This window comes from Pygocentrus nattereri, chromosome 8 (assembly GCF_015220715.1).
Source record: "Pygocentrus nattereri isolate fPygNat1 chromosome 8, fPygNat1.pri, whole genome shotgun sequence".
Lineage (NCBI taxonomy): Eukaryota > Metazoa > Chordata > Actinopteri > Characiformes > Serrasalmidae > Pygocentrus > Pygocentrus nattereri.
Genome location: NC_051218.1, coordinates 21,241,580 through 21,268,856, shown reverse-complemented (window position 1 = coordinate 21,268,856; position 27,277 = coordinate 21,241,580). Strand labels below are relative to the sequence as shown.

At 38.8% G+C, this 27,277-nt stretch overlaps 2 protein-coding genes across 6 annotated transcripts; one reads left to right on the top strand and one right to left on the bottom strand.

The window, feature by feature from the left end:
* Window positions 1-963: 963 nt before the first annotated feature.
* On the top strand, window positions 964-10,818 carry lamp2 (lysosomal-associated membrane protein 2). Of its 3 annotated transcripts, none has more exons than XM_017698331.2 (6): window positions 964-1,119; window positions 3,136-3,650; window positions 3,804-3,935; window positions 5,487-5,541; window positions 5,637-5,807; window positions 8,972-10,818. In XM_017698331.2, exons 1-6 carry the CDS (start codon window positions 1,074-1,076, stop codon window positions 9,112-9,114), a joined length of 1,062 nt encoding a protein of 353 aa, XP_017553820.1. In that variant the 5' UTR covers window positions 964-1,073; the 3' UTR covers window positions 9,115-10,818. The 3 variants fall into 3 exon arrangements, with proteins under 3 accessions (XP_017553820.1, XP_017553821.1, XP_017553822.1); XM_017698332.2 differs by lacking the exon at window positions 8,972-10,818 and adding an exon at window positions 8,441-8,665; XM_017698333.2 differs by lacking the exon at window positions 8,972-10,818 and adding an exon at window positions 5,986-6,345.
* A 2,028-nt stretch (window positions 10,819-12,846) lies between these two features.
* atp1b4 (ATPase Na+/K+ transporting subunit beta 4) lies at window positions 12,847-22,080 on the bottom strand. 3 transcript variants are annotated; one of them, XM_017698330.2, is made up of 9 exons: window positions 21,927-22,080; window positions 21,315-21,389; window positions 20,301-20,529; window positions 17,039-17,167; window positions 16,615-16,728; window positions 16,091-16,290; window positions 15,800-15,856; window positions 15,606-15,698; window positions 12,847-14,637 (listed from the first exon to the last, which is right to left on the bottom strand). In XM_017698330.2, the coding sequence occupies exons 2-9, from the start codon at window positions 21,378-21,380 to the stop codon at window positions 14,476-14,478; spliced, it is 1,050 nt and encodes a 349-aa protein (XP_017553819.1). In that variant the 5' UTR covers window positions 21,381-21,389; window positions 21,927-22,080; the 3' UTR covers window positions 12,847-14,475. The 3 variants fall into 3 exon arrangements, with proteins under 3 accessions (XP_017553819.1, XP_037396175.1, XP_017553818.1); XM_037540278.1 differs by having other exon boundaries at window positions 21,315-21,384; window positions 21,912-22,073; XM_017698329.2 differs by having other exon boundaries at window positions 21,912-22,072.
* Window positions 22,081-27,277: the final 5,197 nt, after the last annotated feature.

Sequence of the window (27,277 nt, the reverse complement as noted above, 5' to 3'; positions counted from 1 at the left end):
TTGTTTTGCTTTAATAAAGTAAGCTTCTGTTTGGGCCATATGCTCACTTCACATGAGACATCATCATTAGGAATAAGAACTCCACTGTTTGTCATTCTTTAATAATATAATTTTGAAAGTTTTTGATAGAAAATCAAAGTATTTAGGCCACACATTTCAGCCAGTGGAGCTCTGTGGCTGGTTCTAGCTAATAACAATGTGGGTTCCGATGAAAAGATTGACAAGTCAAATTTGACCATCAGATATGCATTTGTATTCGCTCCTGCAGAGGTTGCCAGATGCCTCTACATCCCTACTGATGGAGCAGCCCCTCACTTCCCACTGCCCAATTTCCTAACCATTTCCCTTTGCCCTGAAATCTAGCAGCATGATTTTATTTAATTATTCCCCCCCCCCTGAAATAACACATAGTTAGGGGTATGTTAACAAGTTAACCTGTAGCTTTAGCAGGTGGAGGTCTAATCCTGTGTTTTATATCTGCACTTCTGCAGCCCCTGATGTTTTCCTTCGCCTGAGTCACTTCATTAGCTAAAGTCCTCCTGGAAGATCTTTATTTTGTTACCTGGCATTGTGCTGGCCTTTTTGAAGTGTACAAAAAATTCAAATTTCGAATCAGATTTTCACAAAATTCTTATTTATTCAGAAGCGAATACAGACAAATAGTATGTTCTGGATATGTATTCGGAGTTGCATATTGTAGACGTGACAGGCAAATATACAATGTGGATTGAATAGAGGTAGACATGTACTTAGCCTGCCCTGCGATGGACTGGCGACCTGTCCAGGGTGTATCCTGCCTTCCGCAAGATGACTGTTGGGATAGGCTCCAGCATATATATATATATATATATATATATACCAATTTTGTTCTTATTTTCTCAACTCTTTTAAGAGTGATTTAAAGCAAATATGGCAACCCTGCCTGCCACTTGTTTGTCATATGACTTCCCATCAGCTGGCCTCCCTCCTCTTATAGAGCTCTCAGCAGTTCATCTCACTTCATTACTCGACTCTCGGACACAACAGAGTCTCGGGCAACTGGGAGCTGTGTAGTTAGTGAAGTTGCCGTCAGCATGTTTCGCGGTCTTTCCCTGCCGTTGCTTTTTGTTCTTCTAAGTGGTGAGTATACTATAGCATGAGCGTTTTACTTGGAAAGGACTTCGTTTTTACAACTTTATTTTCCGGCGTTTGAGGCCCGAGCTGGCTAAGCTAATGCTATTAGCTGGTTTAACGCTACCTTACCAGTCAAATACGCAGTTAGCTTAGCAAAGCAGGTAGCTCGGTGGTTTGCGGTTAGTTTGAACTGCTTCGACAGTGCGAGCAAATTTTACGTATCAACCGTCGATAAAGCCTTAAATTGCTTTTTCGGTGAACTGTGAGGGTCTTTTTTTGCCCGAAGCGTTGCCGTATAACTGCCTATGCTCATAATGACTGCGCTAGTAGCTAACGCACTTGTACTTGGATTGGTTCTGGTTAGTTTAATATCTGTCGGCATTGATGGTCTCTTCTTGCATAGTGTACGTTTTGTAGGTTTTGTTTCGCCAGCTAAGCTGTGTAGGCACAAATGGAAGCAGCGCAACAAATAAGCTCCGTTATGTAACGTTAAGTGTCGTTAGGCTGCGAGCTGCCCTGGAAACTGAAATGCGTGCGAAAGCCTGAACTTTCGAGCGAGCTGATTCATATCTGGATCACTTTCGGTGTGATTTAGAAATGCCAGTTAAGCACTTGTGTTGGAGTATACATAACATTTCATAACGCATGAATGTGCGTTTTGTGTGCAATAAAAATCAGGTAATGTAGCTCAAGCACATTAGCGAATGTGTTTAACTGCTGACGAACATTCAAGTAGCCAAGTTTACGAGTTGTGCTTTTTCCAGGTTATCATCACATGAGCATGTGACTGGACTGTAAGTTACCTTTGTCTTCCATCCTTGCTCGAAGCCATGTGACAGAGAGCTTTTGTAAGATGTCTCAAGCTAATCATTATGTGAACTAGCATTAGTGCAAGGCTCAGATCATACGTTAGTGTCTAGGCATTTGAGAGATGCGTGAGGGTCATTAGTCTGCACCACGCATTGAAGCAAATCGTATTGTATCTATTCTGGCAGCCACTAAACGTAAGTACCTGCTTTGGACCACATTTTCAGTATTTATCAAGAACTGAATGATGAAGAATTGGCAGCCAGGTACAGACGCACAGCCTAAATCAGTACTGTGTTTTTGCTGTCTGGTCTAGATTCTCTCTTTTAGCTCTCACTCCAACCAGTCCTGTCCTGTACCCCATCAAATTGATGAGGGAACTGATGAGATGCTTAGTTGTTTAAAAGAATGGCTTATCATTTGGCTTATTGTACATTTAGGCACTTGCTGTATCATGGACTAGTAGGGCTGTTTTCCAGTTTTCACCTGTGCCCGGCATGCTGTAGTTGAAATAAATTGCATGTACTCTCATTAACCAAGGTCTTCTGGACAGTCTGAAATGGGCATGCACTAGTATGGGAATTGTGGACTGATGCAGACACAAACATGCATATATAAACTGAAAATTACAACTGAATTTACCTGGATTAGTGTTACAGGGGAATTCAAGCTTTATTTCTAGAGGTTTATAAATGATTGCAATGAATAAAAACCAAATGTTTTGGCTCAAGAGACAAGAATCACCTAAATGTTCTGTATTTCTGGAATTTATAAGTACGGAGATAGATTTGGAAAATGTCAAAGTAGTAACATCTGCCCAAGGCTGTTTTTATTTTTAAAAGCGGTTATGATTCTGACCTTGAGAGATGGAAAGTATTTTTTAGTAAAAAAAAAAAAAAAAAGGCAGTGGAGGAGGAAGAAAAATGTGCATTAAAGAGAAGTCTTTGTCAGATTTGAAAGAGCAAAAAGTGCAGGTAAAGTAAGCTGGATCTTTACCTATGCTTTTTTTTTGCTGGGCTGGATTTCTGTTGACCCCCCCTCTCCCCAAAAAAGGAACTTGATTTGAAATCAGCTCGATTTAAATGAGATGTCTGTGAATGACCATCTCCCATTACTGCATCACATTTGAGTGCATTGCTTGCATATCATTGTTTCACTGCATGTTCATGCTTTTATTCTCTAAACCTGGGTTTATAATTGGTGTCCTTTTTGTAGGTGTTGTGCATGCTGATGTGCTCCTGTTATCACCTCCAGAGGGCTACATCCCATCCACCAGCCCTCCAACTATGGAGGAAACTGATGCCCCTAAGGTCACTCCTACCACACCAGGCTTTGCCAGTACCATAACGGACTCTGCAGCTGCCACCGAGCCTGCTAGTGCAACAACGTCCAAGCCCTATCTGGACACCACTGCAATAACAGACACCCCAACTACTCACTCAACCAATGCTACAACTGTTGCTCCAACCACTCATCAGACCAATAGTACAACAGAAGCCCCAACTACTCACACTTCGAATGTCACAACTGCTGCTCCAACTTCTGAGCCTGCCAACGCCACAACCGTTATTACAACCAATACCACCACAGCCTCTGTCCCTACTACCCCTGTTCCTACCACTCCTACTCCACCACCCAACCCCCGAGTTGGAGACTACGTTGTCAGGGCTGATCCTAATTCTTCTGTCTGTCTTAAGGCAAAGATGGGCTTGCAGTTCCGATTCAAGCCAGTATGTACAAAAGTTTACCTGCTCTGGAATGCTACTTTTGGCACCTCCAGAATTTTTATTTTAAAAATGGTAGAATAAGTATCTTCAGTCTTTTACCATAGTCTTGTGAAATAAGTTTATATTTAATGTCTCCATTTCTTTTTGTCCACTCAGGAAACTAGCTTTCAGACAGTTAATCTTGACCCAAATGTTACAAATACCAATGGATCGTGTGGAAGCAATGGCACTGACTCCACGCTCACTCTGATGTCAGACACAATCATGGTCCACTTTGTGTTTTCCAATGTAAGTATTAAACCTACAGTGTGTCTATACTTTTTTTTTTTTTTTTTTTTTTTTTTTTTTTTAGTATTGTAGTATAGAGTAGTCACTCTTTGCCAGTCTATATAATTCACAACTACTTCAAAATATTCAGAATGTGAAACAGATTCCCATCTCTTAGTCATGACTACAGCTAAAATTCAGAAATGTCATCCAGTAAATTAATTTGCACATTTAGTCAGAGAAAAGGCTTTCAGTTTAGCTCATGTTGTAGTGAAACCAGTGTTGGATGAAGTACACAAATCATGTACTTGAGTTAAAGTATAGATACCCAAGGTAAAATATTACTCCAGTAAATATAGAAGTCCTCCCTTTAGAAATCCACTTGAGTTAAAGTACAGAAGTATTTGCCATGAAATGTACTTAAGTGTCAAAAGTGTAAGTACCAAGATTAGTTATGACTGTCACATTTTTGTAACAAGACTCTTGCTTTATTAACTAATTTTAGGTGAAAATACTCCTTCACTCTTGCTAAACAGAACCTTTTAATAGAATGGCATTAATTAGTCTGATGCTGATGTCCAAGATTATCATGAGCACAACACTGAAGACAAGTTCCATTAGATAGAACTGAGTGGCTCTGAAATAACTGCTTGTTTGCAAAAAGTTTTGGTTTAAGATTTATTTGCAACTTGCTTACAGGTTTCATAAAAACTTGCTTTAATCACAAGTACACAAATGTTTTCCTTTATTGCATCTATAGGTCTCGATTCATAAACAAACTAGCAAAAATGAACTATAAAATGAAGTGAGTAAACTTAGGAAAAAATCATGCCAGTCACAACTGTGTTCATATTTCTAGATTGTGGTCTATTCACACAGTTAGGTTGGCTCTAATTTATGTTGGAATAGCCATTCCCAAACAAGTGAACAACAACAAACTGAGAACTAACTGCACTGTACTCTGATTGGTGTTCTTGCTTGACGCTTTTCATTTTGACATGTTACATTCTTATATGCACATGAGCCAGAAGGACTGACAGATTTCATATAATGTAGTGGAGTAAAAAGTGGGAGATTTGACTTGGAAATGTAGTGGAGTGAAAAACTTCACTCAAAATGGAAATTAAAGACACAGAAGAGTACAGATGCATGAAAAAAAAACTACCCAACTACAGTGACATTATATTTGTTGTTACTGGCCACCACTGAGTAAAATACACCCAAGCTTACAGTACTGTTGCCAGTAAGTAAAAGGAAACATTGCAGTGTATTGGCTGGTGGGTCACCTATAATGCAAGAGTAACTCTTGTGTAATTTTGCCTGCTAGCTGTGTGTGTATAGGTAGGTCTTTGAAGACTGCAGGGTATACTTTGCAGTTTCTAGTTTCCCAAGGCCTACATTCAGAGTCTATATATGTTTGTCATTGTTGACGAGAACACGTCTGTTGAAACTTATCATAGTTCTTGGATATGGCCTAGCCCATCTTAAACCTACCCTTTAATTATTTTTTTGAAGCAGATGTAGCCATCACATTTGTAAACCTTATGCTTGTATTTTTGTGACCTCTTGTAGCAGACAAACAAATTCCACTTGAGTACTCTGAAGTTCACTCTGGTTAATGGAAGTGGTAAGAACTTTTATTTTACTTTAATACATATGATTGGCATTGATTCCTTTTTTTTTTTTTTTTATGAATTTCTTGTAAATCTGGCTTTGTTGCAGGGAGTGTCTTTAGTACTACAACTAGTAACCTGTCTCTTTGGGAGGCTTCACTGGGTAGCTCATACATGTGCAGAAAGGAACAGACCTACAACCTCACAGACAGCCTTATTTTGAATACGTTTGAGCTCCAGGTGCAGCCCTTTGGAGTCATTGATGAGAAATTCAGCACAGGTATGTCCTAAATAAGTTTAAATTTCTCTAATGTAAAAATAATCCATAGTCAGGTTTTTCATGTTTGCTTGTTGTGAATCTCAAGTTGTGATCATAATCATTGTCTCTTGCTTGTATGTTAATGTGACGTGACATGACTACCTCATTTTGTGTTAATACATGTTCTCTCTGCCTGCAGCCCATGAATGTTCAGTGGATGACACCAGCCTCTTAATCCCAATCATTGTTGGTGCTGCTCTGGCTGGCTTGATTCTCATTGTAGTGATTGCATACGTGATTGGTCGACGAAAGACCTATGTTGGATATCAGACCCTGTAATGACATCCTTAAATCACAACTCTAAATTCACAAATTGTCAGTAGGTCACTTGATTCATATGATCCTGGGCTGCTGCAGCTTTTCTCAATGGTAATTTCAGGTCAGAATGCAGGCCTGAGTTGTGAATGACTAATGTCACTTTGGGTTCTGTGCAGTACAAAGAGACTGCAGTGGTCCAGGGCTATGGTCCTCTGTGTTTAAAAAAAAAAAAAAAAAAAAATTATTTATTTTTTTCTCCCCCCCCCCCCTTCCTTCTCACTAATTTCATTTGTAGCCCCCCATTACTTTGTTTAGGAGCAAGTGAATGTGTTTTGTTTTTGTTTGTTTGTATTTTGAAGCCCTCTTAGATATCCTAACACTTTGCTGTTTGCCAAAGTTATAAGGAGATTGATCAGTGCAATGGTTTACAGGATTTATTTTTCCATTATTAATCCTTGCACTTACTCCTGAGGTCACCCAGTCCTTTTATTGGTAAATTCACTGACTAATTACACATTTTCTAGCCCCCCCCCCCCCCCCACCCACCCACCCACAAAAAAGAAAACTTAAGGTAAACCCATTTCAGCTTTAGGCTTTCACTGTTGTAAACTTGGGTTTTACCTCCAGCCAACAAACTAACAACTTCCATGATGTTTAAGTAGTTGTGGGTTTTCACTGTAGCAGTTACCATTTAAATAAATATTTTCCTTTTATTTTTGACAAGTTTCAAAAAGGGATTACTCCTTTTTAATGGACACCTACTTTCATGTGTTCTGCTCTTTGTAAATAACTTTGATCTGAATCTGTTCTTTAAGGAAAAAAATAATTGTGGGGGAAATACATGCTGCTTATTGCACCTGTGAATTGCCTTTGCTGCAGGATCAGTTCTTGAAGCAGTGCTTTGTGCAACCTAAAGCTCTATAGCATGTGTAACTGGAGACCTGGAACACTGGAACACTGTCATCAATTTTCATTCACTGAGAATAGCAGTCATGGTACAATATAGCACAATGGGAATGTTGTCTGTGTTCTATTGATTTCAGTAAAACTACACTTGTACATCAGCCTTTAAATTTCAATTGGATGTTCTTCACTCCCTGGCTGTGTCTAGACAGACTATCCATCCACGCATAACAGATTTTAGCTGTAGTCTTTGCATAAATGTGGTCTAAAGCAGAGCTGAAGAGATTTCTATAGTTTCTGTTTACTTGTTTGGAACACAAGATCAGTACCAGTGCATTAATATCCTAATGGATCCAATAGCCTGAGTTTCCCTGTTGTCATGAGCTGATCTTAAGGTTCTGCAAAACTAAGACCTAAAAACTATGGTTTTAGTTTGGGTTGAATAGAGCTTTGGTTTGATAAAGCACTACTTTAAAGCTTTGCGCATAATGAATCTCTAGTGTACAACGTTAGCAACAGTGAACATGGATAACTTTTGAATGCTTGTTCATGTAATGTTTGTTTTTTCTTATTACATACTCATTGCTCTGGCTTTTTTGATTGCATTCATATTGATCATTCAGTATGTTCTGACCCTCACCCAATGCCATTTTGATTCCTGTTCACTCTCCAATCTGTAAACTGCTTGACTTTTTAACACACATGAAAGGAAAGGAAAAAAGCAAAAAAATGTGACTTTCACTAAAGTTGTTGCCCTCTGATCAGTTTGGAGGTTGTCTGAGATCGATCGAGGACAAATTTGTGCCTTGGCAGATTTCCTTCTTGCGGATTTTAAGACATGTAACTTGAAAAGGGAATTCTGAATCATGACAATCTTTGTTTAATAAATTCTGGCACATCATTGTCATTAATGGCTCTGTTTTTGGGTTTTTTTTGTTTTGTTTTGTTCCCCCCCCTTCCCTCTAAGTGCTACAGGCTTATGGCAGGTGGCATTGCAGCTGTGTGCATATTAAAGGGCCCATATCCTACATTTTCCATATCCCTTGATCCACTAGAATTGAACAGGCTGTTTTTGTTGCTCTGTCTTTAAGGCTAATATGTAAGTGATATTGGCTGTTTTTGATTTGGCTCTGCTTTTATTTATTTATTTTTTTTAAAAGGTTTGTAGTAACTCCTTGTAGCATCAGTCTGAATAGCTGGAGCTAAACTGCTATAGGCTGAATAGACAGGGGAGTGAATTGTACTTCTTTAAACTTTTAATAGGGTTTTGATGTAGCATGTGAAATTGGGCTTTCCATGATATTGGCCCTTTAAACTGAGCTTACTCTTTTTAATAGAGAGCAGTGTTCTTAAATCGAAGTGAAGTTTTGACTTGCGTTTTATTCATGCTGGTTACTGTTTACCTTTTTCTCACACCTACGTCTCTCTCTCAGCTGAGGATTGCCGTGCAGACGAGCCAGACAGCTTCATCGTACCCATAGCAGTTGGAGTTGCTCTCATTGTTCTCATACTTATTGTCATACTGGCCTACTTTATTGGAAGGAGAAGAAGCGTTGGCTATGAACAGTTCAGTTAAATTTTTCTTGTTTGTTGATTACTAGACTTCACTATTACTATTTTGTTTGATTTCCTCTCCATATTCAGTGTCTATGTTAAAGAATGTCTTTTTTTTTTTTTGTTTGTTTTTTTTTTTTTTTTTAAGTCTGCGATTCATTTGTCATGTGGTTTGTGAGCAGGTTTAATGTTAAGCTTATTCCGATGTGTGGCATCTAAGTGCAGTCAGGTGCGTTACATTCTGGTTTAACAGAATTAACCTTTAACAGTTCCTTTACTCTCCAACCGTGTCTTTCCAGAGCTTTTCCAGAGAAAGCTTTCTCAGAAGTTTCTCAGCCCTCCTTTACATCTTGCATAACTGTCTCCTTTCCTCATCACTCGTAACTGTCTCTCTCTTCTTCCTTCGGCAGCGGAGGAGTGCTTTCTGGATGCTGATTTAAGCTTTCTCGTGCCAATCGCTGTGGGCGTGGCTCTCGGCTTCCTAATCATCCTCGTGCTTATCTCTTACCTGATCGGGCGGCGGAAGAGCCGCACTGGTTACCAGTCTGTATAAGCAGCCTGGAGCAGTCAAGGATGCTCGCCTCTAATCTTTTCTCATGCTCTGCTTTTTCCCTTCTTTCCTAAATTTTCCGTCCCCCCCCATATGCGCAGATCAACCTATAGGAGGCCATTTTACCTTTTAATCTAAATCTACTTTATCAGATTCGATTCAAGCAAGTTTAAACACTTACCAGCACTAAATAATATTGGATTTGGAATTACTTCAGCATGCAAGATCTTGATTCTCAGTAAGAAGTCATGAAGGTAATGACTTTCTCTGAAGTTTGACGTTTGGAGTTACTGTCTTGAAATATGTAATGACTTATTGTCCAATACATATTCTTGGAAAAATATTGTAATTTCAAGATATTATGAGAAATTAAGTCAAAGGTGAAGTCAAAGTTTTGAGAAAATAAGTGAGTGATTGAAGAGACAGGCAATGGTTTCAACCTGGCAGGGAGAGGCTACATACTTTTAGTATGGAAGGCTGTTTTCTAAGTGACTTTTGAAATGAATTATGTAAAATGTTCTTACTGTCTATTGTAAGAAATAAATTTCTCCATTGGCATTTTCACTGATCGAAATTGGATTTCTGATCTCAAAAGCGGTGGATTAAAAGGTAGCATAGCATTCCTTACATACTACAAACTACTCAACATGTATATCTTGCAAATAGTTACTGCTTCTGTGAAATTCCAATTTCTGGGGTTTTTTTTTTTCCTTCTTGCTTCCTGTATGAAATCATTTACCAGTTCTGCTGACAGTTCTCTTCCTGTCCAGATAAGGTGGCGCTGCCAGGCCGTTTCAGCGGTGCTGACTCAGTCAATTAGAGAAACTCAGCAGCTGTTCAAATAATCACTGGCATTGCACTAAATGTTAAAATGCATGATCTTAATTAATAGCTCTTTTTAAACGTTATCTATTTTTAATCCTTGCCAGAAAAAAAATAATCAGGGCTCTTCAAGGCTCTACATGATTGTGTTATCTGATTGTCCATGTGATTGAATGTATGAATGGTTAACTTCTAGAATTAGAAACTCTGCTCTACTTTATTAACCTTCGAATGTGTCGTTTCAGTTCGGAACTTACTCATAGGTGGATCACTTTGTTGTTGGAATCAGAATGAAACAAAAAAACAAAACAAAAAAAAAAAGACATCCTGGCACATTTCTCAGTGCCTGTCAATAGTAAATTGAGGTCATAAGTGTCATAGTACCTATTGCACTTATCACATATAAAGGGACACTAATGTTTGCAGTGACACTTTACCAGCATTTGCGATGGATGGATGTAATGAATATGATTTTTCAGTTTTTTGCTCCCCCTGCACCAACCACCCCCGTCCCAGGTCATTAGGTCCCCTCTCAGGGAAAGACAGGCAGTGTTGTGAAGTGGGTCAGTCACAAAGCTGAATTAGTTTGTGAGCAGTATACATAAATATCAAGTCAGAATACTGTGGTCTTAAGGGCCGTTTGACTGGTGTGATGTGTGTAATGGTCAGAGCTAAGTTACTACGGTTCGAGTTCTCTTCAGTATAGAAGCAGCACCAAAAATCATATGAACACCAGAATACTGTCAGCCCTTAAATACAGTGTGCCTTTTTGTTGCACTTCCCTGTACCTTCACTATAGACCTGCTCCAGTCAGTGGAAGAATGATGGGTCATGTTATGTTTGTTTCAATGAGTAAGAAATTTCAATAAAATGGCTGTTTTTGTATTGCAGTCTATGGTGTTTTGTTTCACAGTCTCTTAAATGCAGGTCAGTGTAATAGTAATGGGATCATTATCTGGACAGGGTGTTATTAGGGAAGGGAAAATCAATCAAAAACACCTTTTTGAAACATGATATATTAGTATCTTTTTTTTTAAGCAGTTTGAGTTATGAGATTTTATTGGAAGAAGTGGTTCTAGTATTTGTGCCACTGGTGTCACATTAAATACTTATTTCTCAAAAGTGGAATTTGTTTTTGACATTTTTCATTGACACTTTTAATAAAAAAAATAATCTACAATGCATGAAAATATAGGACTGTAACACCAACACAGAGCTGTTAGACCAGTGAAAGTATAAACACTTTTTTGGAAACCTTTTAGCCAAAACAGGTACACTATTAAATGATCAAATATTCATCAGAAATGTCCACATGAACTGCAGATTTAGACTCCTGAATTCAGAAGAATGAAGAATTATCTCAGAATGGCTGACACATGCAGAAAATGTAACATTGCTGAGTCATAAATAAATTAATAATTAGAATTATTTTTGCAACTATTTTGAAGAAACATAAACTAGGCTTTTAAGAAGTGTCACCAATGACAAACAGACATTACTGCAGTGTGAAGGGCAAAATAACATACATTTGAAAAAAAGTTGGCAACTGCATTAAGTTCCCAAACTTCAAAATTTTGAAATGATTTTCCTCCAAGTATTCAAATTGAATATAAGATAATACAATTAATACAACTAATGATTTTGTTCTATTTTGCATTATCTGCATTACATTATCTAAATATATTTGAAACCTATTCCTAGCAGTTGGCAGTTTTTTCTCCTTCATGAAAAAATTCCTGAAATTTGACTTTGAAAAGGTTTTTGCATTACAATATTTACTTGAAACAAATACAGATCTTCTCAAAATATTGACTTGCACTGCAATAGTAAAATTTTCTTGAAATATAGACTGACATACCTGGAAATAATTACTTATTTTCTATAGATTATAGATGCGTTGGTGAACTAATTACATTAATATTTCAAAAAAAGTAATTACTTTTGGGATAAAAAACTCAACATTACAAAATATCATTATTATCATCATTACAAGATACTGAGTCATTATATTATATTGATATCATCGTAAATCATTACTTGTATACAGTAAGTTAATATTTTGAGAAAATAAGTAATTATTTCACAATAATAAGGCAACATTTTTGAGAACATGCATTTTCTGAGGCAACATTTCAAGAAAATAAGTCATTATTTGAAGATGCTATGGCAATATTTAAGAAAATACATCACTGTTTCAAGATACTAATACAAAATTAAAGTAAGACACACACACACACATTCTAAGCCGCTTCTCCCTCAGGATCATGGGGGGTGCTGGAGCCAATCCCAGCGGTCATGGGGCGGAAGGCAGGATACACCCAGGACAGGTCATTAAAGTAAGACATGATTTCTAAATTTTAATTCAACATTTTAGGACATTAGTTACTATGTACGAGATAGATACTAAATAAATATTTTTGGCATATTGCTGCCGGAAGCCAAAACCACTAACTATTCTCCTTTCCCTGGCACAAATGGACTTCTACACAAGATCTGAAGGCATAATTTGTATTTTAAGAATGTTTTAAAACCCTGGTGATATCTGGGACACAGTACACCACTCTATCCAGATAACAACCCCAACATGGTTCTCCTCACTGCAGTAAGCAGCTGTAGTGTTTTCATACAGCACATGACTCATACAGTCACAGATCATGTCATCAGTAAAGGTAAACTGACTTGAGTCATGCTTATATTCTCCTGACCTGTTAGATTTAAAAAAATGTAAAAGTTTTCCTCTGATGTCATGGGATGCAGAAAACACACCAGACTGTTGGAGCAAAGAGAGAAAACGATACCATGTATGAGTCACCATGTATGCATTCTACGGCTGTGATGAATCACTTTAGTCACGTCAACATGTGCGGAGCTCCTGTCTCCAACATACAGAATCAATAAAACAGAAACGTTTCATTTCGTTAATTCTGTTCCATCTTTATTATGTCTAGAACATTAGGAGTGCTTCTTAAAAACATGAGCCGGCACGCTTGTCTGCTGTTTGATGGTTCACCGCATTCACTGAACCGCCAACATGCAGTTTCTGATTTCCATCTAACCACCACTCTTGATAACTGATTGTACCATGTCAATTACGCAAACACAATTAATAAATAATACTGTTGAAGTCCTTCTTACAGAAAACCAAGCAGGCACAATGTTTTTTTTCCCACCCTATAATGATACTGAACTGCACATAATTCTGGGATTGTGTTTGTGCGTGTAAAATGTTCACTATCTGCTCGAGAGGTCAGGTTATGTTTCACTTCAAGAAAATAAATTTTATAATATAACTGATAAGATCATGAAAAGAACCACAATTCATACATTTGTCTCTGGAAAAATACATTTGTCTCTGAGCAAAAAAAAAAAATTAGTGGTACTAATAAACATAAATCAATTTAGTTCTTTATGTAGTACAAAGAAATCAATTCTAAAACACAACAGATTGTTATAAAAAAAGAGCAAGCACTGTGATAGAAGGTTTACTGCTTTTACTGGGATTACTTTTTCACAAAGGCCATTCAAATCCGAATAATTTTTTAACAGATTTTGGGTTTACGTATCTGATCTGGTGACACTATGGAATTTTTTACAGAAATACAGTTCAAATTCTGTAAAGGTTAAACTGGCTATACATATTTCCAATGAACAGCTGCACAAATGACATTTCTTACACTTGTATCTCAAGTTCTTGGGTGCTTCATATACCAGAATGAAGGCTTGGAGTATTCATATGTATTATCACTATATATATTAATCTATAAGCACTAAATTTATTCACTTAGCATATATCAGTATTAGAAATATTACTATATATTAAAATAAGTGAAATATTTCTTTTGGTAAATCCAACTGGCCTTAATGGGCTTTTTCCAGCTAATTCATTGCACCCATATATTGGTTAAAGTAATTCACATAAATCTGTTTTTGCTTTTGCTTCTTCTTTGATCCATTTATTTATAAAAGAGCAATTTAATCCGTTAAACAAAATCATCCCTTGTATGGCCTGACAGATTTTAGACTTTTACAAAAGAAGCAAAAAAATGGGTCACTGTCATGTAAAACCCAAAAAAAGAAATCCTACTGTTCGTCATTTAAAGTTACATATATTTAGCTATATAAATGTACCATCTGACTGAAAGTAGAGACTTACAAGTTAATTCTCTATAGTAAACTGATGCCATAGATCTCCATACTGTACAGTGTATAAGTCTGCATTTGAACAAGTTTGTCTTAAAAACTACATTTGTTACACTTGATTATTGGCTAACCTAGAAAATATTAACACAGGATGAAATGAAATAAATCTTTTTACTATTATATTCTGTAACGGCAGTGTTCGCTGCTCTTCAGTTGAAACTACACTAGCCTACTGGAGCATTCTGACCGTGGGCGAGTACGCTGTATGCAATAATGTTGCATTAAATACAAGTGGAAGGCACAGAGGCGGGACAACATGGGCAATGAAAGTACAGTGGACTATTTAACCATAATGTACACTGAGAAGTTTAAGTTTTGTTCCTTTGCAGGCCTACTCTAGCACTATGCTCCCACTTCTAGAGTGAAGGACACACTACCGAGGAAGCGGTCAGTAGGTGAATCATTGATGATGCCCTTGCCATTTAGCTTACATTGAACATGTAGATGAGTGTCAAGCTGGAGATTAGGAAAGCGCACAGCCACCAATGGAGAAGTGTAGTTTACCTGTTGTGCAGAAACAAAAAAAAATGTTTAAAGGCTACGAAATGTTATAAAATCAGATCATTTAATCAGCTTTTGACCATTCTGACTGTAAATAAACTTGACAGCTGACAATGTTTTCTGTGAAGTTCCTGTACTTTCTAATTATATGCATCGACCGACCACTTCATGAAATACAACTCCTTGTATCTATACTTGTTGTCCATTTTATCAGTTCCACTTACCATCTCAATGCACTTTGTTGTTCTACAATTACAGACTGTAGTCCATCTGTTAGAGCAGAGCAGGTATAATTTGGTGGTGGGTCATTCTCATCACTGCCGCGACACTGATGTGGTGGTGGTTGTGTGTTAGTGTGTGTTGTGCTGGTTTGAGTGGTTTAGACACAGCAGTGCTGCTGGAGTTTTTAAACACTGTGTTTACTTACTGTCCACTCTATTAGACACTTCTACCTTGTTGGTCCACCTTGTAGATGCAAAGTTAGAGATGATAGTGCACCTCTAGTCCTTCATCAATGGTCACAGCCCACAGGATGCTGTTGGTGGATTTTTGGTTGTCAGATTATTCTCTGTTCAGCAGTGACAAGTGTTTAAAAACTCTAGCACCCCTGCTGAGTCTGATCCAGTTGTACCAGCGCAACACACAGTAACACACCACCGCTACACCTAGCTCAGTATCACTGAAGCGCTAAGAATGATGCATAAACAAGGAGATGTACCTACCAAAGTCGCCAGTCAGTGTGTGTGTTTGTGTGGGTGTGTGTGTGTGTGTGTGTGTATATATATATATATATATATATATATATATATATATATATATATATACGAATATCATAATGTAACATAATATACATCTGTAAACAAATAACCTAAAAATATTAAGAAAACAACATGAAATTTGTTCTATTGTCTAGTTTGTTGCTATTTCTAACAGTAAGGTGACATAGTAAGGAAATATAAATGCATACTTACATGTCTGAGCTTGCCATAGTAAGGATAGTACATCAAGTTGAAAATGTTTTTTGGATAGAATTCAACATCTCCAAGGGCCTCAGGTGTCCCTTTCTGGACAGGCAATGTGAAAAGAAGTGCTCTCAATACATTGACTGACTTCAGTATTCAGCTTAAAAATATAGTAATTTTTTTTTCAAAGGCTATGTACTTACTTTAACCCCACAGTCAACGTTCACCGGAGTACCTTGTCCAGGGAAATACCCAAGAATCTGTATGAAGAAGGCAATAAGAAAGCATTGCAAATCATAATGCAAAGATACTGCCTGGTAACAGTGCGCTAGTTTTTGTAGTTACTTAATAGCGCCACAAGATGTTGCTAAAGATTCACTTCTCTGTAACAGTTTCTCTTTGTAGTGGTTTCTTAAGAATTCCCTCCACATCAGTTTCACACCAGCACTCTTCCATTCTTCTATTTTGCATTGCTGGTTTTAAGCTGAGCTCACCCGGTTCATTTTGAGGAGGATGCAGGGCTTTCCTGCAGAGTAGCCAAAGTCCCTTTCCTGCAGCCCAGAACACGGCCCCAGCCAGGACCTCTTAAACTGGCACGATTTTCTCTCAGCGCTCTCCTCCAGGTCGTCCTGCATGAAATATGCATCCTGCATGCATGCAATATTACGCCTCTCCTGAACTGCATCATCATAGGCTGGAGGGGTAGAGCACAGGAAATGGAGATCCCGGGGAGGAGTGGTGAGAGAAAAAGAGAGAGAGAAACAGACCATAAATAAACCAGACAATGACTGAATACCCTGCCTGGCCTCCCAATCTAATGGACCAGCACAAAAGTGGGGCCCGAGAAGCACAGTGTGGTTGCACTCAGCCTACAAAAGGGGTTTTCCTCCCTGCCCGTTCCTCTATGGACAACAGGGGGGGTGGGGGGGTATGAGGAGGGGCTGTGGGGCTGGGGTATTGTAAAGCAGATTTGAATGGGTTCACTTTTAAAGGAGACACTGCAAACTTGAGTACTCACGTTTAAGCTGAGCTTCCAGCGCTCGGGCATACTTCTTCCATGAGCTGCGATCCGAGGCATTGAAGATAATCTCAAATCCATGAACATCATGAACATGTGGGGTCATGGTCATGCCTGTTGGTTTAGACAAAAAATATCACATACTCATAAGTACATGGATTTCTTTTTGTTAACACAGAATCCAAAAGAAAATAGAAAATGGTTCATATAAAAGTGAATAATGTGTGGGTGCACAAATATTCAGTTTCTGAGCTGGACATCAGTTTCCATAACATTGTCCCTACACATCAACACTGTGCTTCTGCAGAGCTAAATATTTGTCAAGTTGTTGTCAAGAACTTTGCTCATCTTTATGACTGCTTATTCACAGAAATTTGTAGCCACATCTGGTGTGTTTGCTGTTCTCCCAGATTTTAAAAGCTACCTGGAGGCATCACTCTGTCGTTGTAGGTTGGAGCGTAGGGGCTGATGGACCACATCAGACAGCACATGCAGCCAGCAAACATGGCCGCAAGGAAAATGTACAACGCTGAGTAGAAGAAAAGAATGAGGCCTAGGAGGGAACAGAAAAAAGAACATCAGTACTGTATACTGAATATGTAATCTATTTATACATCTTGTGAAACTCTCCTAAGCATTCATTTTCACATTTACACATATCTCAAAAAGGTTGGCAGAGAGGTAGTGTATGGGTGCAAATCTGCAGCAATGTATCGAGGTAGCAATTCAAAACTAATGCTGGAATTCTAGAATACATTATAGTCTGTCTAATTATATTCAATAAAGTATGCACTTAACTGTGGAGAAAACCAAATTCTCTAGACAATTTTAAACACACACACACACTCACACATCTTCTAAGCCACTTATCCTTCTGGGTTGCAGGGGAAGCTGGAACCTATTTTTATTTTATGCATTATTAGAATGCTTTCTATGCACATGTATGCCTTATTTTTTTCAATACAATAACTCAGCAAATAAATGGAAACTGTGCACTAAAATTAGAGAATGAGCCGTATTTTAGTTCTCTGTAGAGGACATTTAAACTTTTTTTCCACTTAGAAAATCAACAAGTCATATAGCCTGGGGTGTTCAGGCTTATGATCATACATACACACCAGTGAGCACACACACTCTCGGGGCTAGTAAGCACACTTGCCCAGAGTGGTGGGCAGCCCTATCCACAGTGCCCAGGGAGCAGTTGGGGGTTAGGTGCTTTGCTCAAGGACACCTCAGTCATGTATTGTCGGGACTGAGGATCGAACCGGCAAGGGCCAGTTCCCTAACCTCCAGCCAATGACTTATATGATAGCACATTCAGAGTATGTTTCTGAATCAAACCAATACAAATTAATTGAATCATCATCATTAAATGTGAGATTTAATGATGTATTGAATAATTTCCTAAGAATCATAATTGACTCAAATTCTTGTGAGAGCAGAGATATTCATCGCTATATGTGATCTGTTTTGAAATCATCTGAATTAGGCACCAAACACATGCAGACTTAATTGAATCAGTCTTCTGTGCGAGGCATGCACTATTCATTGAAGCAACTGTCTCAGAGAAATTACTGGTCATGTTTAATCTTTGTCTTTACCTTTATAGAACTGGTGCCGTATAATGACACTCAGCATACAAGAAGTGACGTAAATAGACTGCATCTATTGTTTTTTAATTTCCAATTAAGTGTCCATTAGCTACTGATCAAACGAGACGTGTCTCCAAATTAAATGGCTTTTGCTGTGCAGGCAATTTCACAGGGACTAGCTGCAGCCAGCCTTGTGTCCCTGAGCCACAAAGGCCTTTCTGTTTGAGCCCAGTGAGAATTCTCCCAGCTGTCCTTTTACTCAGGAACACAGTGAACCTCCGGTTGCCATCAGAGTGACGGTCTTTTGCAGCCATCCAGAGCCACCGGCAGCTCCAAGGAGTCCGATCACCCCACTCTGGCATTGTGAGGCCTCTACACACTGTCCTTTCACAAAATACACATCACACACTTGGGTAGCCCCTCCCCTGCTCACGTGTAAAGGGGACACGGTTCACCGAAGCAGTCTGTTTTAACACTCTCAGCATCAAATCGAGCCATTAGCCACCTGCATTAAAGGGTCCAGATTGTGGAAAACTGCACTTTCCTCTCTTTTAAAATAAATACAATAACTTAACGCAGTCTCTAACATTGTTAATGTTTCAAATCACACCATTCACTCACCAGTCCATATATGCAAAGTAAGCTTAAAACAGCTAATTTTGAATTCATTATTGCAATGTCACAAACGCCAGCACACAGACTTACAGCCACATATTCAGCCTACAGCAGTTTAGCCCCATCCATTCACTTTAAAGTTAAAACGAGTGTTTCAGTCTGGACTGCCTTCTAAATGATGTACGATACAGGACAGCCAATCAGAGCAGCGGACATTTACAAATACAGTTGAATGCAAAAGGTTGGACACTCCCACTTCAAGTGACATGTTTTGTTGATTTTGTGAAAATAACATATCATTTTACAGGGAACAAAGTTAAACATGCCTTTAATTTATCTAACATATTGGGAAAACAAAATATAAAACATAAAATGTGCCATAACCTTTGCACAGGCCACATTTAATGTTATATTTTTCCCAGTTTAGCAAATACATGCATTAAAGTGTGCAGACGTGTGTACTCTGTAGAGGATACATACTTATTTTCACTTACAAAATCAAGAAAAATACATAAATATCAGTCTTAAAGGCACAGTAGCAAAAACCTGTTTAATTATAAGGAAAAGAGAAAGGAAGGAAAATGGTTACTGATTTTCAAACAAATTTCATACAAATGTGGACTAATGCAATATAGGTTATAGGCCTTTTTTAGAAATGAGATCAACTTGGCTTAAAACACAGTTCAATCAATATCCTTTGATCTCTCTATGAGAATTTCATGTCATTTGGAGCGATGTCCCAATGGGAATTTGACATAGCAGCCGTTCATTCAGCAGCCATTCTACTTGCTGACCCTCTACAGGAAGTGGCCATTGCCAGGAAAGTTTGCTTTAAGCCATAATTTAAGTCTGACAGAGTTTCTGGGGGACAAAGCTTATGTGACACAACGTGTCGGCGTGCACTGGGTATGAGAGAGCGCGTTTGAGGTGGTCTGGAGGTCGAGGGGGTTTTGGGAAAGAGGCAGGGGAAGGCTCGGTAGGGGTAATAGGAATGTGATTCCTGGCCAGCAAATTGACTGCGACTGTTGCTCCCCCACTGGGAACCATTCCCCAGGCAGTCTGTTTTTGTCAAGATTTCTCCAAGCTATCTGTGCACCTATGTAAACACTCAGTTCAGACACACACACACACAGTGACACATGCACACACACACACACACGCACTTTCTAAGTGGAGTATGCAGTGGCAACAGACGTGAGAGGCACAGTTCAAAGCCCCCTCTTGGTTCATCCTGACCCAAAACCCAGTGCAAAAACCAAAAATAATGAGCAAAAATAATAAGCTGTGCACTCACTTGCCTTTGCTTGTCAGACACAGACAGAACATCACTAATTGAAGCCTTTCGTTTACAACCCGAGCTTAATCTGCTCATGCTCTCCATGCCCACTCACTAAAACAAGTGCTCATTGTTTTGATACTGGAATCATTAAGCTGCTCATTGGTCTACATTCACACGCATGGCTCCTATAGGCTACTCACTCCAGCTCTTTCCTGAGCGGCCCATGAACTCCTTGGTCTCGGGGTTCCACAGGTACGTTTTAAGGTCTCCAATTTTCTCATGCAGCGTTCTCTTGGGCTTTGGCTTAGGTTTCCATCTCTCAAAGTTGAGGTCGTCCTGCTCCAGAGGCTGGTGCTCTACCAGTCCCTCTTGTTCTACCTCCAGGGCTTCGGCCAGTTCATGGGAATGCTTGTGCAGTGATCCAGCACGCTAATGACAGAATAAAGACAAAATATTTTTTACAAATCAACCTGGTCAAATCAATTTTTCTAAATTCTAAATGCCATTGCTAACTGAGAAGAAACAAGCCCTGCAGAATGTAAATACGATAAAATATCACATTCTAGTGCACACAGTGGTCTGGAATGGGGTTATGTAATAGGTCCTTGGAAAGGATGTGGAGAAGGAGTGAAAAGGGCACTCCAGTAACAAGCTAAATCGAATGGGCACATTCTTAGTAGTGTGAAGGGGGAGAGAAAGATTCATTCAGAATCTCTGTGCGGTGAATACAGCTAAGCACCACAAGGCGGAGAAGAGCCTGCTGGCCCCACTGACCCTCGTTGGGAGAGCTAACCTCCAACAGCTGCAAAGGCCTGCAGGGTCACCCTCCAGCCAGATGTTGCACACTTATTCACAGCACTGAGTCACGGCACACACTGAGATCGCCACCTGACCACCGTAAAGGAGCCTTCAACCCCCATGGAGGAACTTTCTTCCTAGGGTTTAATCTTCTCTATTGCCTTATGCATTGATAACAGTGATCCACAACCTCCCTGTACGTAGATGACAGAGGCGGCTTTGTGCCATTCTCTATGAGCAACACCATAACAGTAATGAAATTATACAACAGACTGCTTGCCTATTTAAAAGCTTGCTTAGCTCTAAAATACAATTCAATAAAATTCGTCTCAGCAGTATAAAGGTATAATTCCGGTTTTGCCATTCCTGTTCAGTAACCAAAATGTCCCAAAAAGGAAAAGCTGGTGCTGTCTTACCGCTTTGGGTGCTGAGGTTTCCGAGTTGAGCTCCTCAGCGCCCCCCGCGGTGCACTCGGCCTCCATGATGCTTCACTGGAGAAGAAAAGGGGAACCATGCTTATTAAGCCAATCACATACGAGCGGCCCAAAAACAGTCCCAGCCACCCCGAAATCCAGCAAAGAGGAAACTTTTGGCCAAAATCAATCCCAAAATGTTTAGGTTTAGAAAAATAGGCAACATGTTAGCCTGAAAAAACGAAAATATAAGATATCACTAACAAAACTTCGATGAAAATGAATACGAAGGAAATAAATGAAATAAACGAGAAAGCAAACAGAGACCAGAGAAGACACTGGATTTTCTAAGAAAACGCAAAAATATAATTCAGACTATTTACCATGCAAAACGAAAAAGAAGAACGCCAGGAGGAGACGAATCAAAGTGATTTATCAAAATGATAAAAAGAGATATTAATAATTACATTCACGTTACAGCGTGAAGTAAAGCACATTTACAATAAAAAAATAAAAGAATACTGCAAATAGGCTTAAAAATATATTCCATGGATTTAAAAAAATGAAACTGAAACATTAAACAGAAAAAAGAGGATCTACCAAAATGTACTGTACAGTCAAAGAGGTCTCCCGGCTGGTTAACGGTGCTGCGATGAAGGAGTCGGCTGTGATTTCATGAGCTTCACCGCGGCGGAACGGAGAGGCTCCTGCTACAGGGCGAGCATCCTACTGAATGGGGCTGTACTGAAGCAACAAGTGGGGGGTGGGAGAAAACGTGGAGGGCTTTTTTTCCTTCTCTAAATCCCTGAAGAACTTTTTTGGCGACGGAGAGGGCTGGTGGGTGTGTTATAGGGGATTCAGTACACGCACTGCCCCCTCTCTCAGAGCTAGCCTGTACAGAGACACGCTGCCTTCATTAACTACGTTTATTCCCTGATCTGAATGTGCCATTGATCAGTCACCCCAAGTCCAGGTCAGTTTTATTTTGCCTGATACAACAGACAAACACAACAGCTTTACAGAGGTCTGAAATTATTCAAGTGTTTATTCTTTTATATAAATGGTTGCAACTGTAACAACTGCAATTTCCCTCTGGGATCAATAAATAGTTTGATTCTGATTCTGATTCTGATTAATAATAATCCTAATAATAGTCCTAATGAGGACATAATTGGCAGAAAAAAAAAAACTTTCCAGGAACTTGAGAAGGAAACGTTTGAGAGTCATCAAAGGTTTGACACAGGAGAGGAATCACAACACAAACCCCGCTAACCGCTCTTTGTTAACTGACACCTCGCCACACAAACTCTTCAGACGGTGAGACCCGCTCCTCATCCTCCGCTCTGCACGCTACGCTCTGAGGAGCCTCCGCACTTTCACGGCGGAGTCGGTGCAGTTTTGGCTTTTGTTGTTGCTGAGGATTATAATAAATTTCAGTGCTTGTCATCGACTTAAATATTTGTATCCCGGTCACGTTGCGCTCTGTTAGCTTGTGAAGCTGCCCGTTTTTTTCCCAACCTGAATAGAAATGTCGTCATGGAAAATCCGGTCTTTTTTCCCCGCGTCCTTCTTTATGTGTAGAGCCTACACACACACACACACACACAGGCGATATGCTGTTATAAAAACGCAAAGAGCCTAAATGTTCAGCCTTTAGCTTGTAGCACTCGCCTTAGGCTAACGGTCACTGCATAGTTTCAAAGTACGCGTTAGCTATAGCTGCTATATAGTCTTTGCCATAATATGAACAGATTTAGATACAAAGCACAGTTTGGATGAGCAGGGGATTACAAAGGCATTCCTCTGTTTACACTGTGATTAGTATTGATGTGGATGGGTTTCAAAGAAGTACGCCCAGGTTACTAAATTAGGATGTATTCACACGGGGATAAGCATTGGTTTAACATTCTCATAGTTTTATAGTCCTAGGGTAAAAATAGGACATTTGTGATATATATAGCCACAGTGTGGCGCTCTAAAACAACCTTTACTGACAGGAGTCAGTACTATTGGCCAAATTTCATCATTTTAGTTAGAAACTGTTATATCTGTTGGCATGTATTTCAGCATTGCATAGCACCAGGTCTGAGTTTACTAATTGCCACATTAATGTTAACTGCACTTTTCATACTTACACATTAATCCTGGCAGATGAACCACTTGCACCTGCTAAAAAATCCAGTCAAGACCAGTTTCTGTTGATAGCTAGATTGAGATGGTCTAAGCTGCTCTATAATGATCAAGGTGGTTCACAAGCTGGACCAGATGGAATAGGTGAAAAGATGCAGCGTGCTAGGCAGCTGGTTAAGCTGGTCGACCAGCTTGGTCAGGCTGGCCAAATCGTTTTTCCTGGCATGGTCTTTATTATTTGGATTGGATGTGCTGATTATGTTGAGAATGAAAGGTTTCACTGCAGCACAGTTTACAATAAAGTTTGGGCACCCCAACCAACATATATGTTAATTTAATGTGTTTAATGTTTAATTTAATGTGTTAATTAAGTGAAAATACGTGAAGTTACAAAGAACACACTTCAAATTTTAATGCACAGTTACTCTGTATGGCACATACACGGTATGGTACATGGACACCCCTCCTGAGCTCAGGTGTTTCAGCAACGCCCAATGCTAACAGGTGTGTAAAATCACGTACATAGCAATAAAATCTCCATAAACAGGTAGTGGATCAGGTCATGATGAAGAGCTCAGTCATGAGCATTTCATGAAAGTCGATTCATGAAATTTCTGCTCTGACAGGCCTGCCCAGATCAACTGTAAGTGCTATTTATGAAGTGGAAGCAGCTAGGAACAACAACTGAGTGGTAGACCACGCAATCTCGTAGATCAATGCTGCTGAGACCTGGAGCATCGACGGTCTGTGCATCAGGATAAAATGGGTTCATTCATGAAATGGGTTTCCATGACAGCAGCTGCTGACAAGTCTAAAATCACAATGTTCAATGCCATTTGTTGACTGGAGTGATGTGTATCGTGCTGCCACTGGACTCTGTAGCAGCGGAAACATATGCTACATGAGGTGTAGCACCAAATTTTGGGTGCCTGGCATAGTAGTGTGCCTAACATGTTTAATTTATGTTGTATTTCTTTATGAGGTTAGTTGGAGTGCATGTAAGTGTAAAACAGATAACAATCAAAAAGGTGAGCTGTGCTTTCACTGCAAAATTGGTACCTTGGCAAATGAAATCCAATTAAATCTAGTTGATATATCTAACATTTCTTATTTTGAAATTGTTGTAAGCTTATTTTAAGATTGTCACTTATTTGTAGGTATTTTCTACTTGATTTAAGTCATTTTGTTAAGTAAACTTTTTTTCAGTATATTGGCAGATAATTTTGCTGGTTTCAAGCATGTTCTTTAAAACAAGTACAATTATCTGCCAATGTAGCGAGATCATTTAACCCAATAAAGTCACTTAAAACAAATGAATTACAAAGTCTCCTAAAAAGCTTACAGCAGTTTCAAAATGAGAAACATTAGACATGGTACCTAGCTTTAAGATGATTTCACTTGCCAAGTTAACAATTTTTTGCAGTGTTGAATCAACAGTTTAAAATTTTACTACTCACTTTCAAAGCTTTGCATAACCTTGCTCCCCCCTACCTCAGAGAACTGCTGACCTCTTACACTCCCTCTTGCTCTCTCAGGTCTTCTTGCAATAACTTACTTGCTGTAAGCACCAGACTTTCCACTTTGGGAGGGAGGTCTTTCAGTGCCATGGCCCCCAAACTCTGGAATTCTCTTCCTCAATCCCTCAGGGACTGCTCTTCTCTTTCCTCTTTCTTCCTCCTCCTCTGCATAGTTTTATTTGTTTGTTTGTTTGTTTACTGCCCATGCTATGTGAAGCGACCTTGGGTTTGTGAACAGTCTTGCTGTAGTTCAAAAAGGGCTAAACTTAAACTTGGTCTCTGTTCAAGAGAATCAACATAATTAGAGCGAAAAACAAAACAAAAAATATTAAAATATATTTACTGTCATTTCACTCAAACTGCTCAACAAATGGTGGATTGGAAGTTGGAACACCTGTTAGTTATGTGCGTTTGCTGTTGGTACTTTAGCCTCTCTGGTTTTCTGACAGAAACTTGTCAGCAATTGTCTGCATGCCCTCTTTTTATTCACTCTCACTCTCTGCAGTCTTTAAATTCACTTAATTAATACATTTGGGCTTGGTGGATGCCAGGAGAACACTACCCATGGATGCATAGTGCAAACACTTTTACAACATGTCAAACTCTGCAAATAAATAGAAAGTGTGTACTAACATTTGCAGAAAATGTTGTATTTAAATATGTTTTCTGTAGAGGATATTTTGACTTACTTTGTCTTATAAAATCAGCAAAACATATCAATAACAGCAAACATCTATTATTTTTAGACTTAACCACCACAACTGAAGCTGCTAGAGTCTAAAAAAATAGGATCTTTCATATTGAACTTTGTCTTTATTTTATTTATGTAATTTGTAGGTAGGTTAATTTGAAGTCAGTGCTCTTTGTTCTGACACATCAGTTTTGAACTGGAAACTGAACATTTTGAAAAAGCAAAGCTGTCGCTTCAGTATTCAGACCAGAAACAGTACATGAAAAATAAACATCTATGAAAATACATGAAATTATTCTCTTTCTCACATGATATCTAGTTCTGTACTCTATTCTCTGGTCTCTGTTTGGATGAACTGCCTTTGGCCAAAGTCGTTGACATGAATGCATGTGAAAGGATAAACCGTGGGAACACTACAGCAGCTGTGATGATTCGTGTTCATCTACGTCACTGAAAATGACCATTTATGGCTTTGCTAAAGAAATGCTTGGTCTGCTAAAATAATTTGCACTGTTATAAATTTCCTGTATTTTATAAATTACTGGCAGCTAGTTGCAGTAAAATCACAGTTAACATTTTACAGTCACATTGGTGAAAATGTGATCCAGTCACCGTGGTGTGTGATACAGCACTGTGCTACCCCGTTTTAAAATTACAATGTGATACTGTTAAATCCTTACTAGATCTTCTTGTAACAAGTTACCTGTGAATTTCTGTAAATTTACCACATGGTACCATAGTTTATTACAGCATATTCTTGTGTTTTAGTAATTTGCTGCAATTGCATTACAGCTCAGTTGTCAGTATAGTACTGTAAAAGATCAAGAAAAAAATCCATCCAAAGTGTTTGTGTGCTTTTATTTTTAAATTAAGTTACTTATGTTACAAGTGCTAACAACTGAACAAAAATGAAATAACAAATTAGAATCCAGTTGGTTGTACTCCATTTCTTCTTCACAGATTTAGGTTTGCTCAGCATCCTCCCTGCAGCTACATGAGAGGCAGTCAGATCCCCATGTAGAAAAAGTAGAATAATCAATAATTTCAAATCACCTAAACGGATTACAAGCAAAAAATGCATTATAAATCAAAGTAGTGATACATTTCAATTTTAGCTACAAGACTACATAATATTTTACAAATGATAACATCGTTGTGAAGTCTATGCAAAGTCCTTAATACTATACTGTAGGAGAGAGAGAGAGCAAGAGAGAGAGAGAGAGAGAGAGAGAGAGAGAGAGAGTATATCTTTAAATTATTTCACAAATAATTTATTAGTCTATTGTATCCACCAGCATAATCGGCATATATTGTTGTATTTTGGATGCTGGCATGCTACCAGCATGACCATGCTGAGACCAGCACTAGATCAGGACACCAGTTTAGACCAACTCAGACTAGCATGAAATGTTTTTTTTCTGCATGCATAACACAAATCGCAACATATATCTTAATAAATTGTCCTGTACTTAATCAGTATTGTACGTTTTATGTAGCCAGATGTTATTCAGAATAGACTGCATCGATTCTCATCCCGACTCTTTCGAATCGGACAGCCCTGCAACTGTGAAGTAAGCCCTACTGTACAGCATCAGAGCGAGGAGAGCCGGGCATGCGCAGTGGCGCGA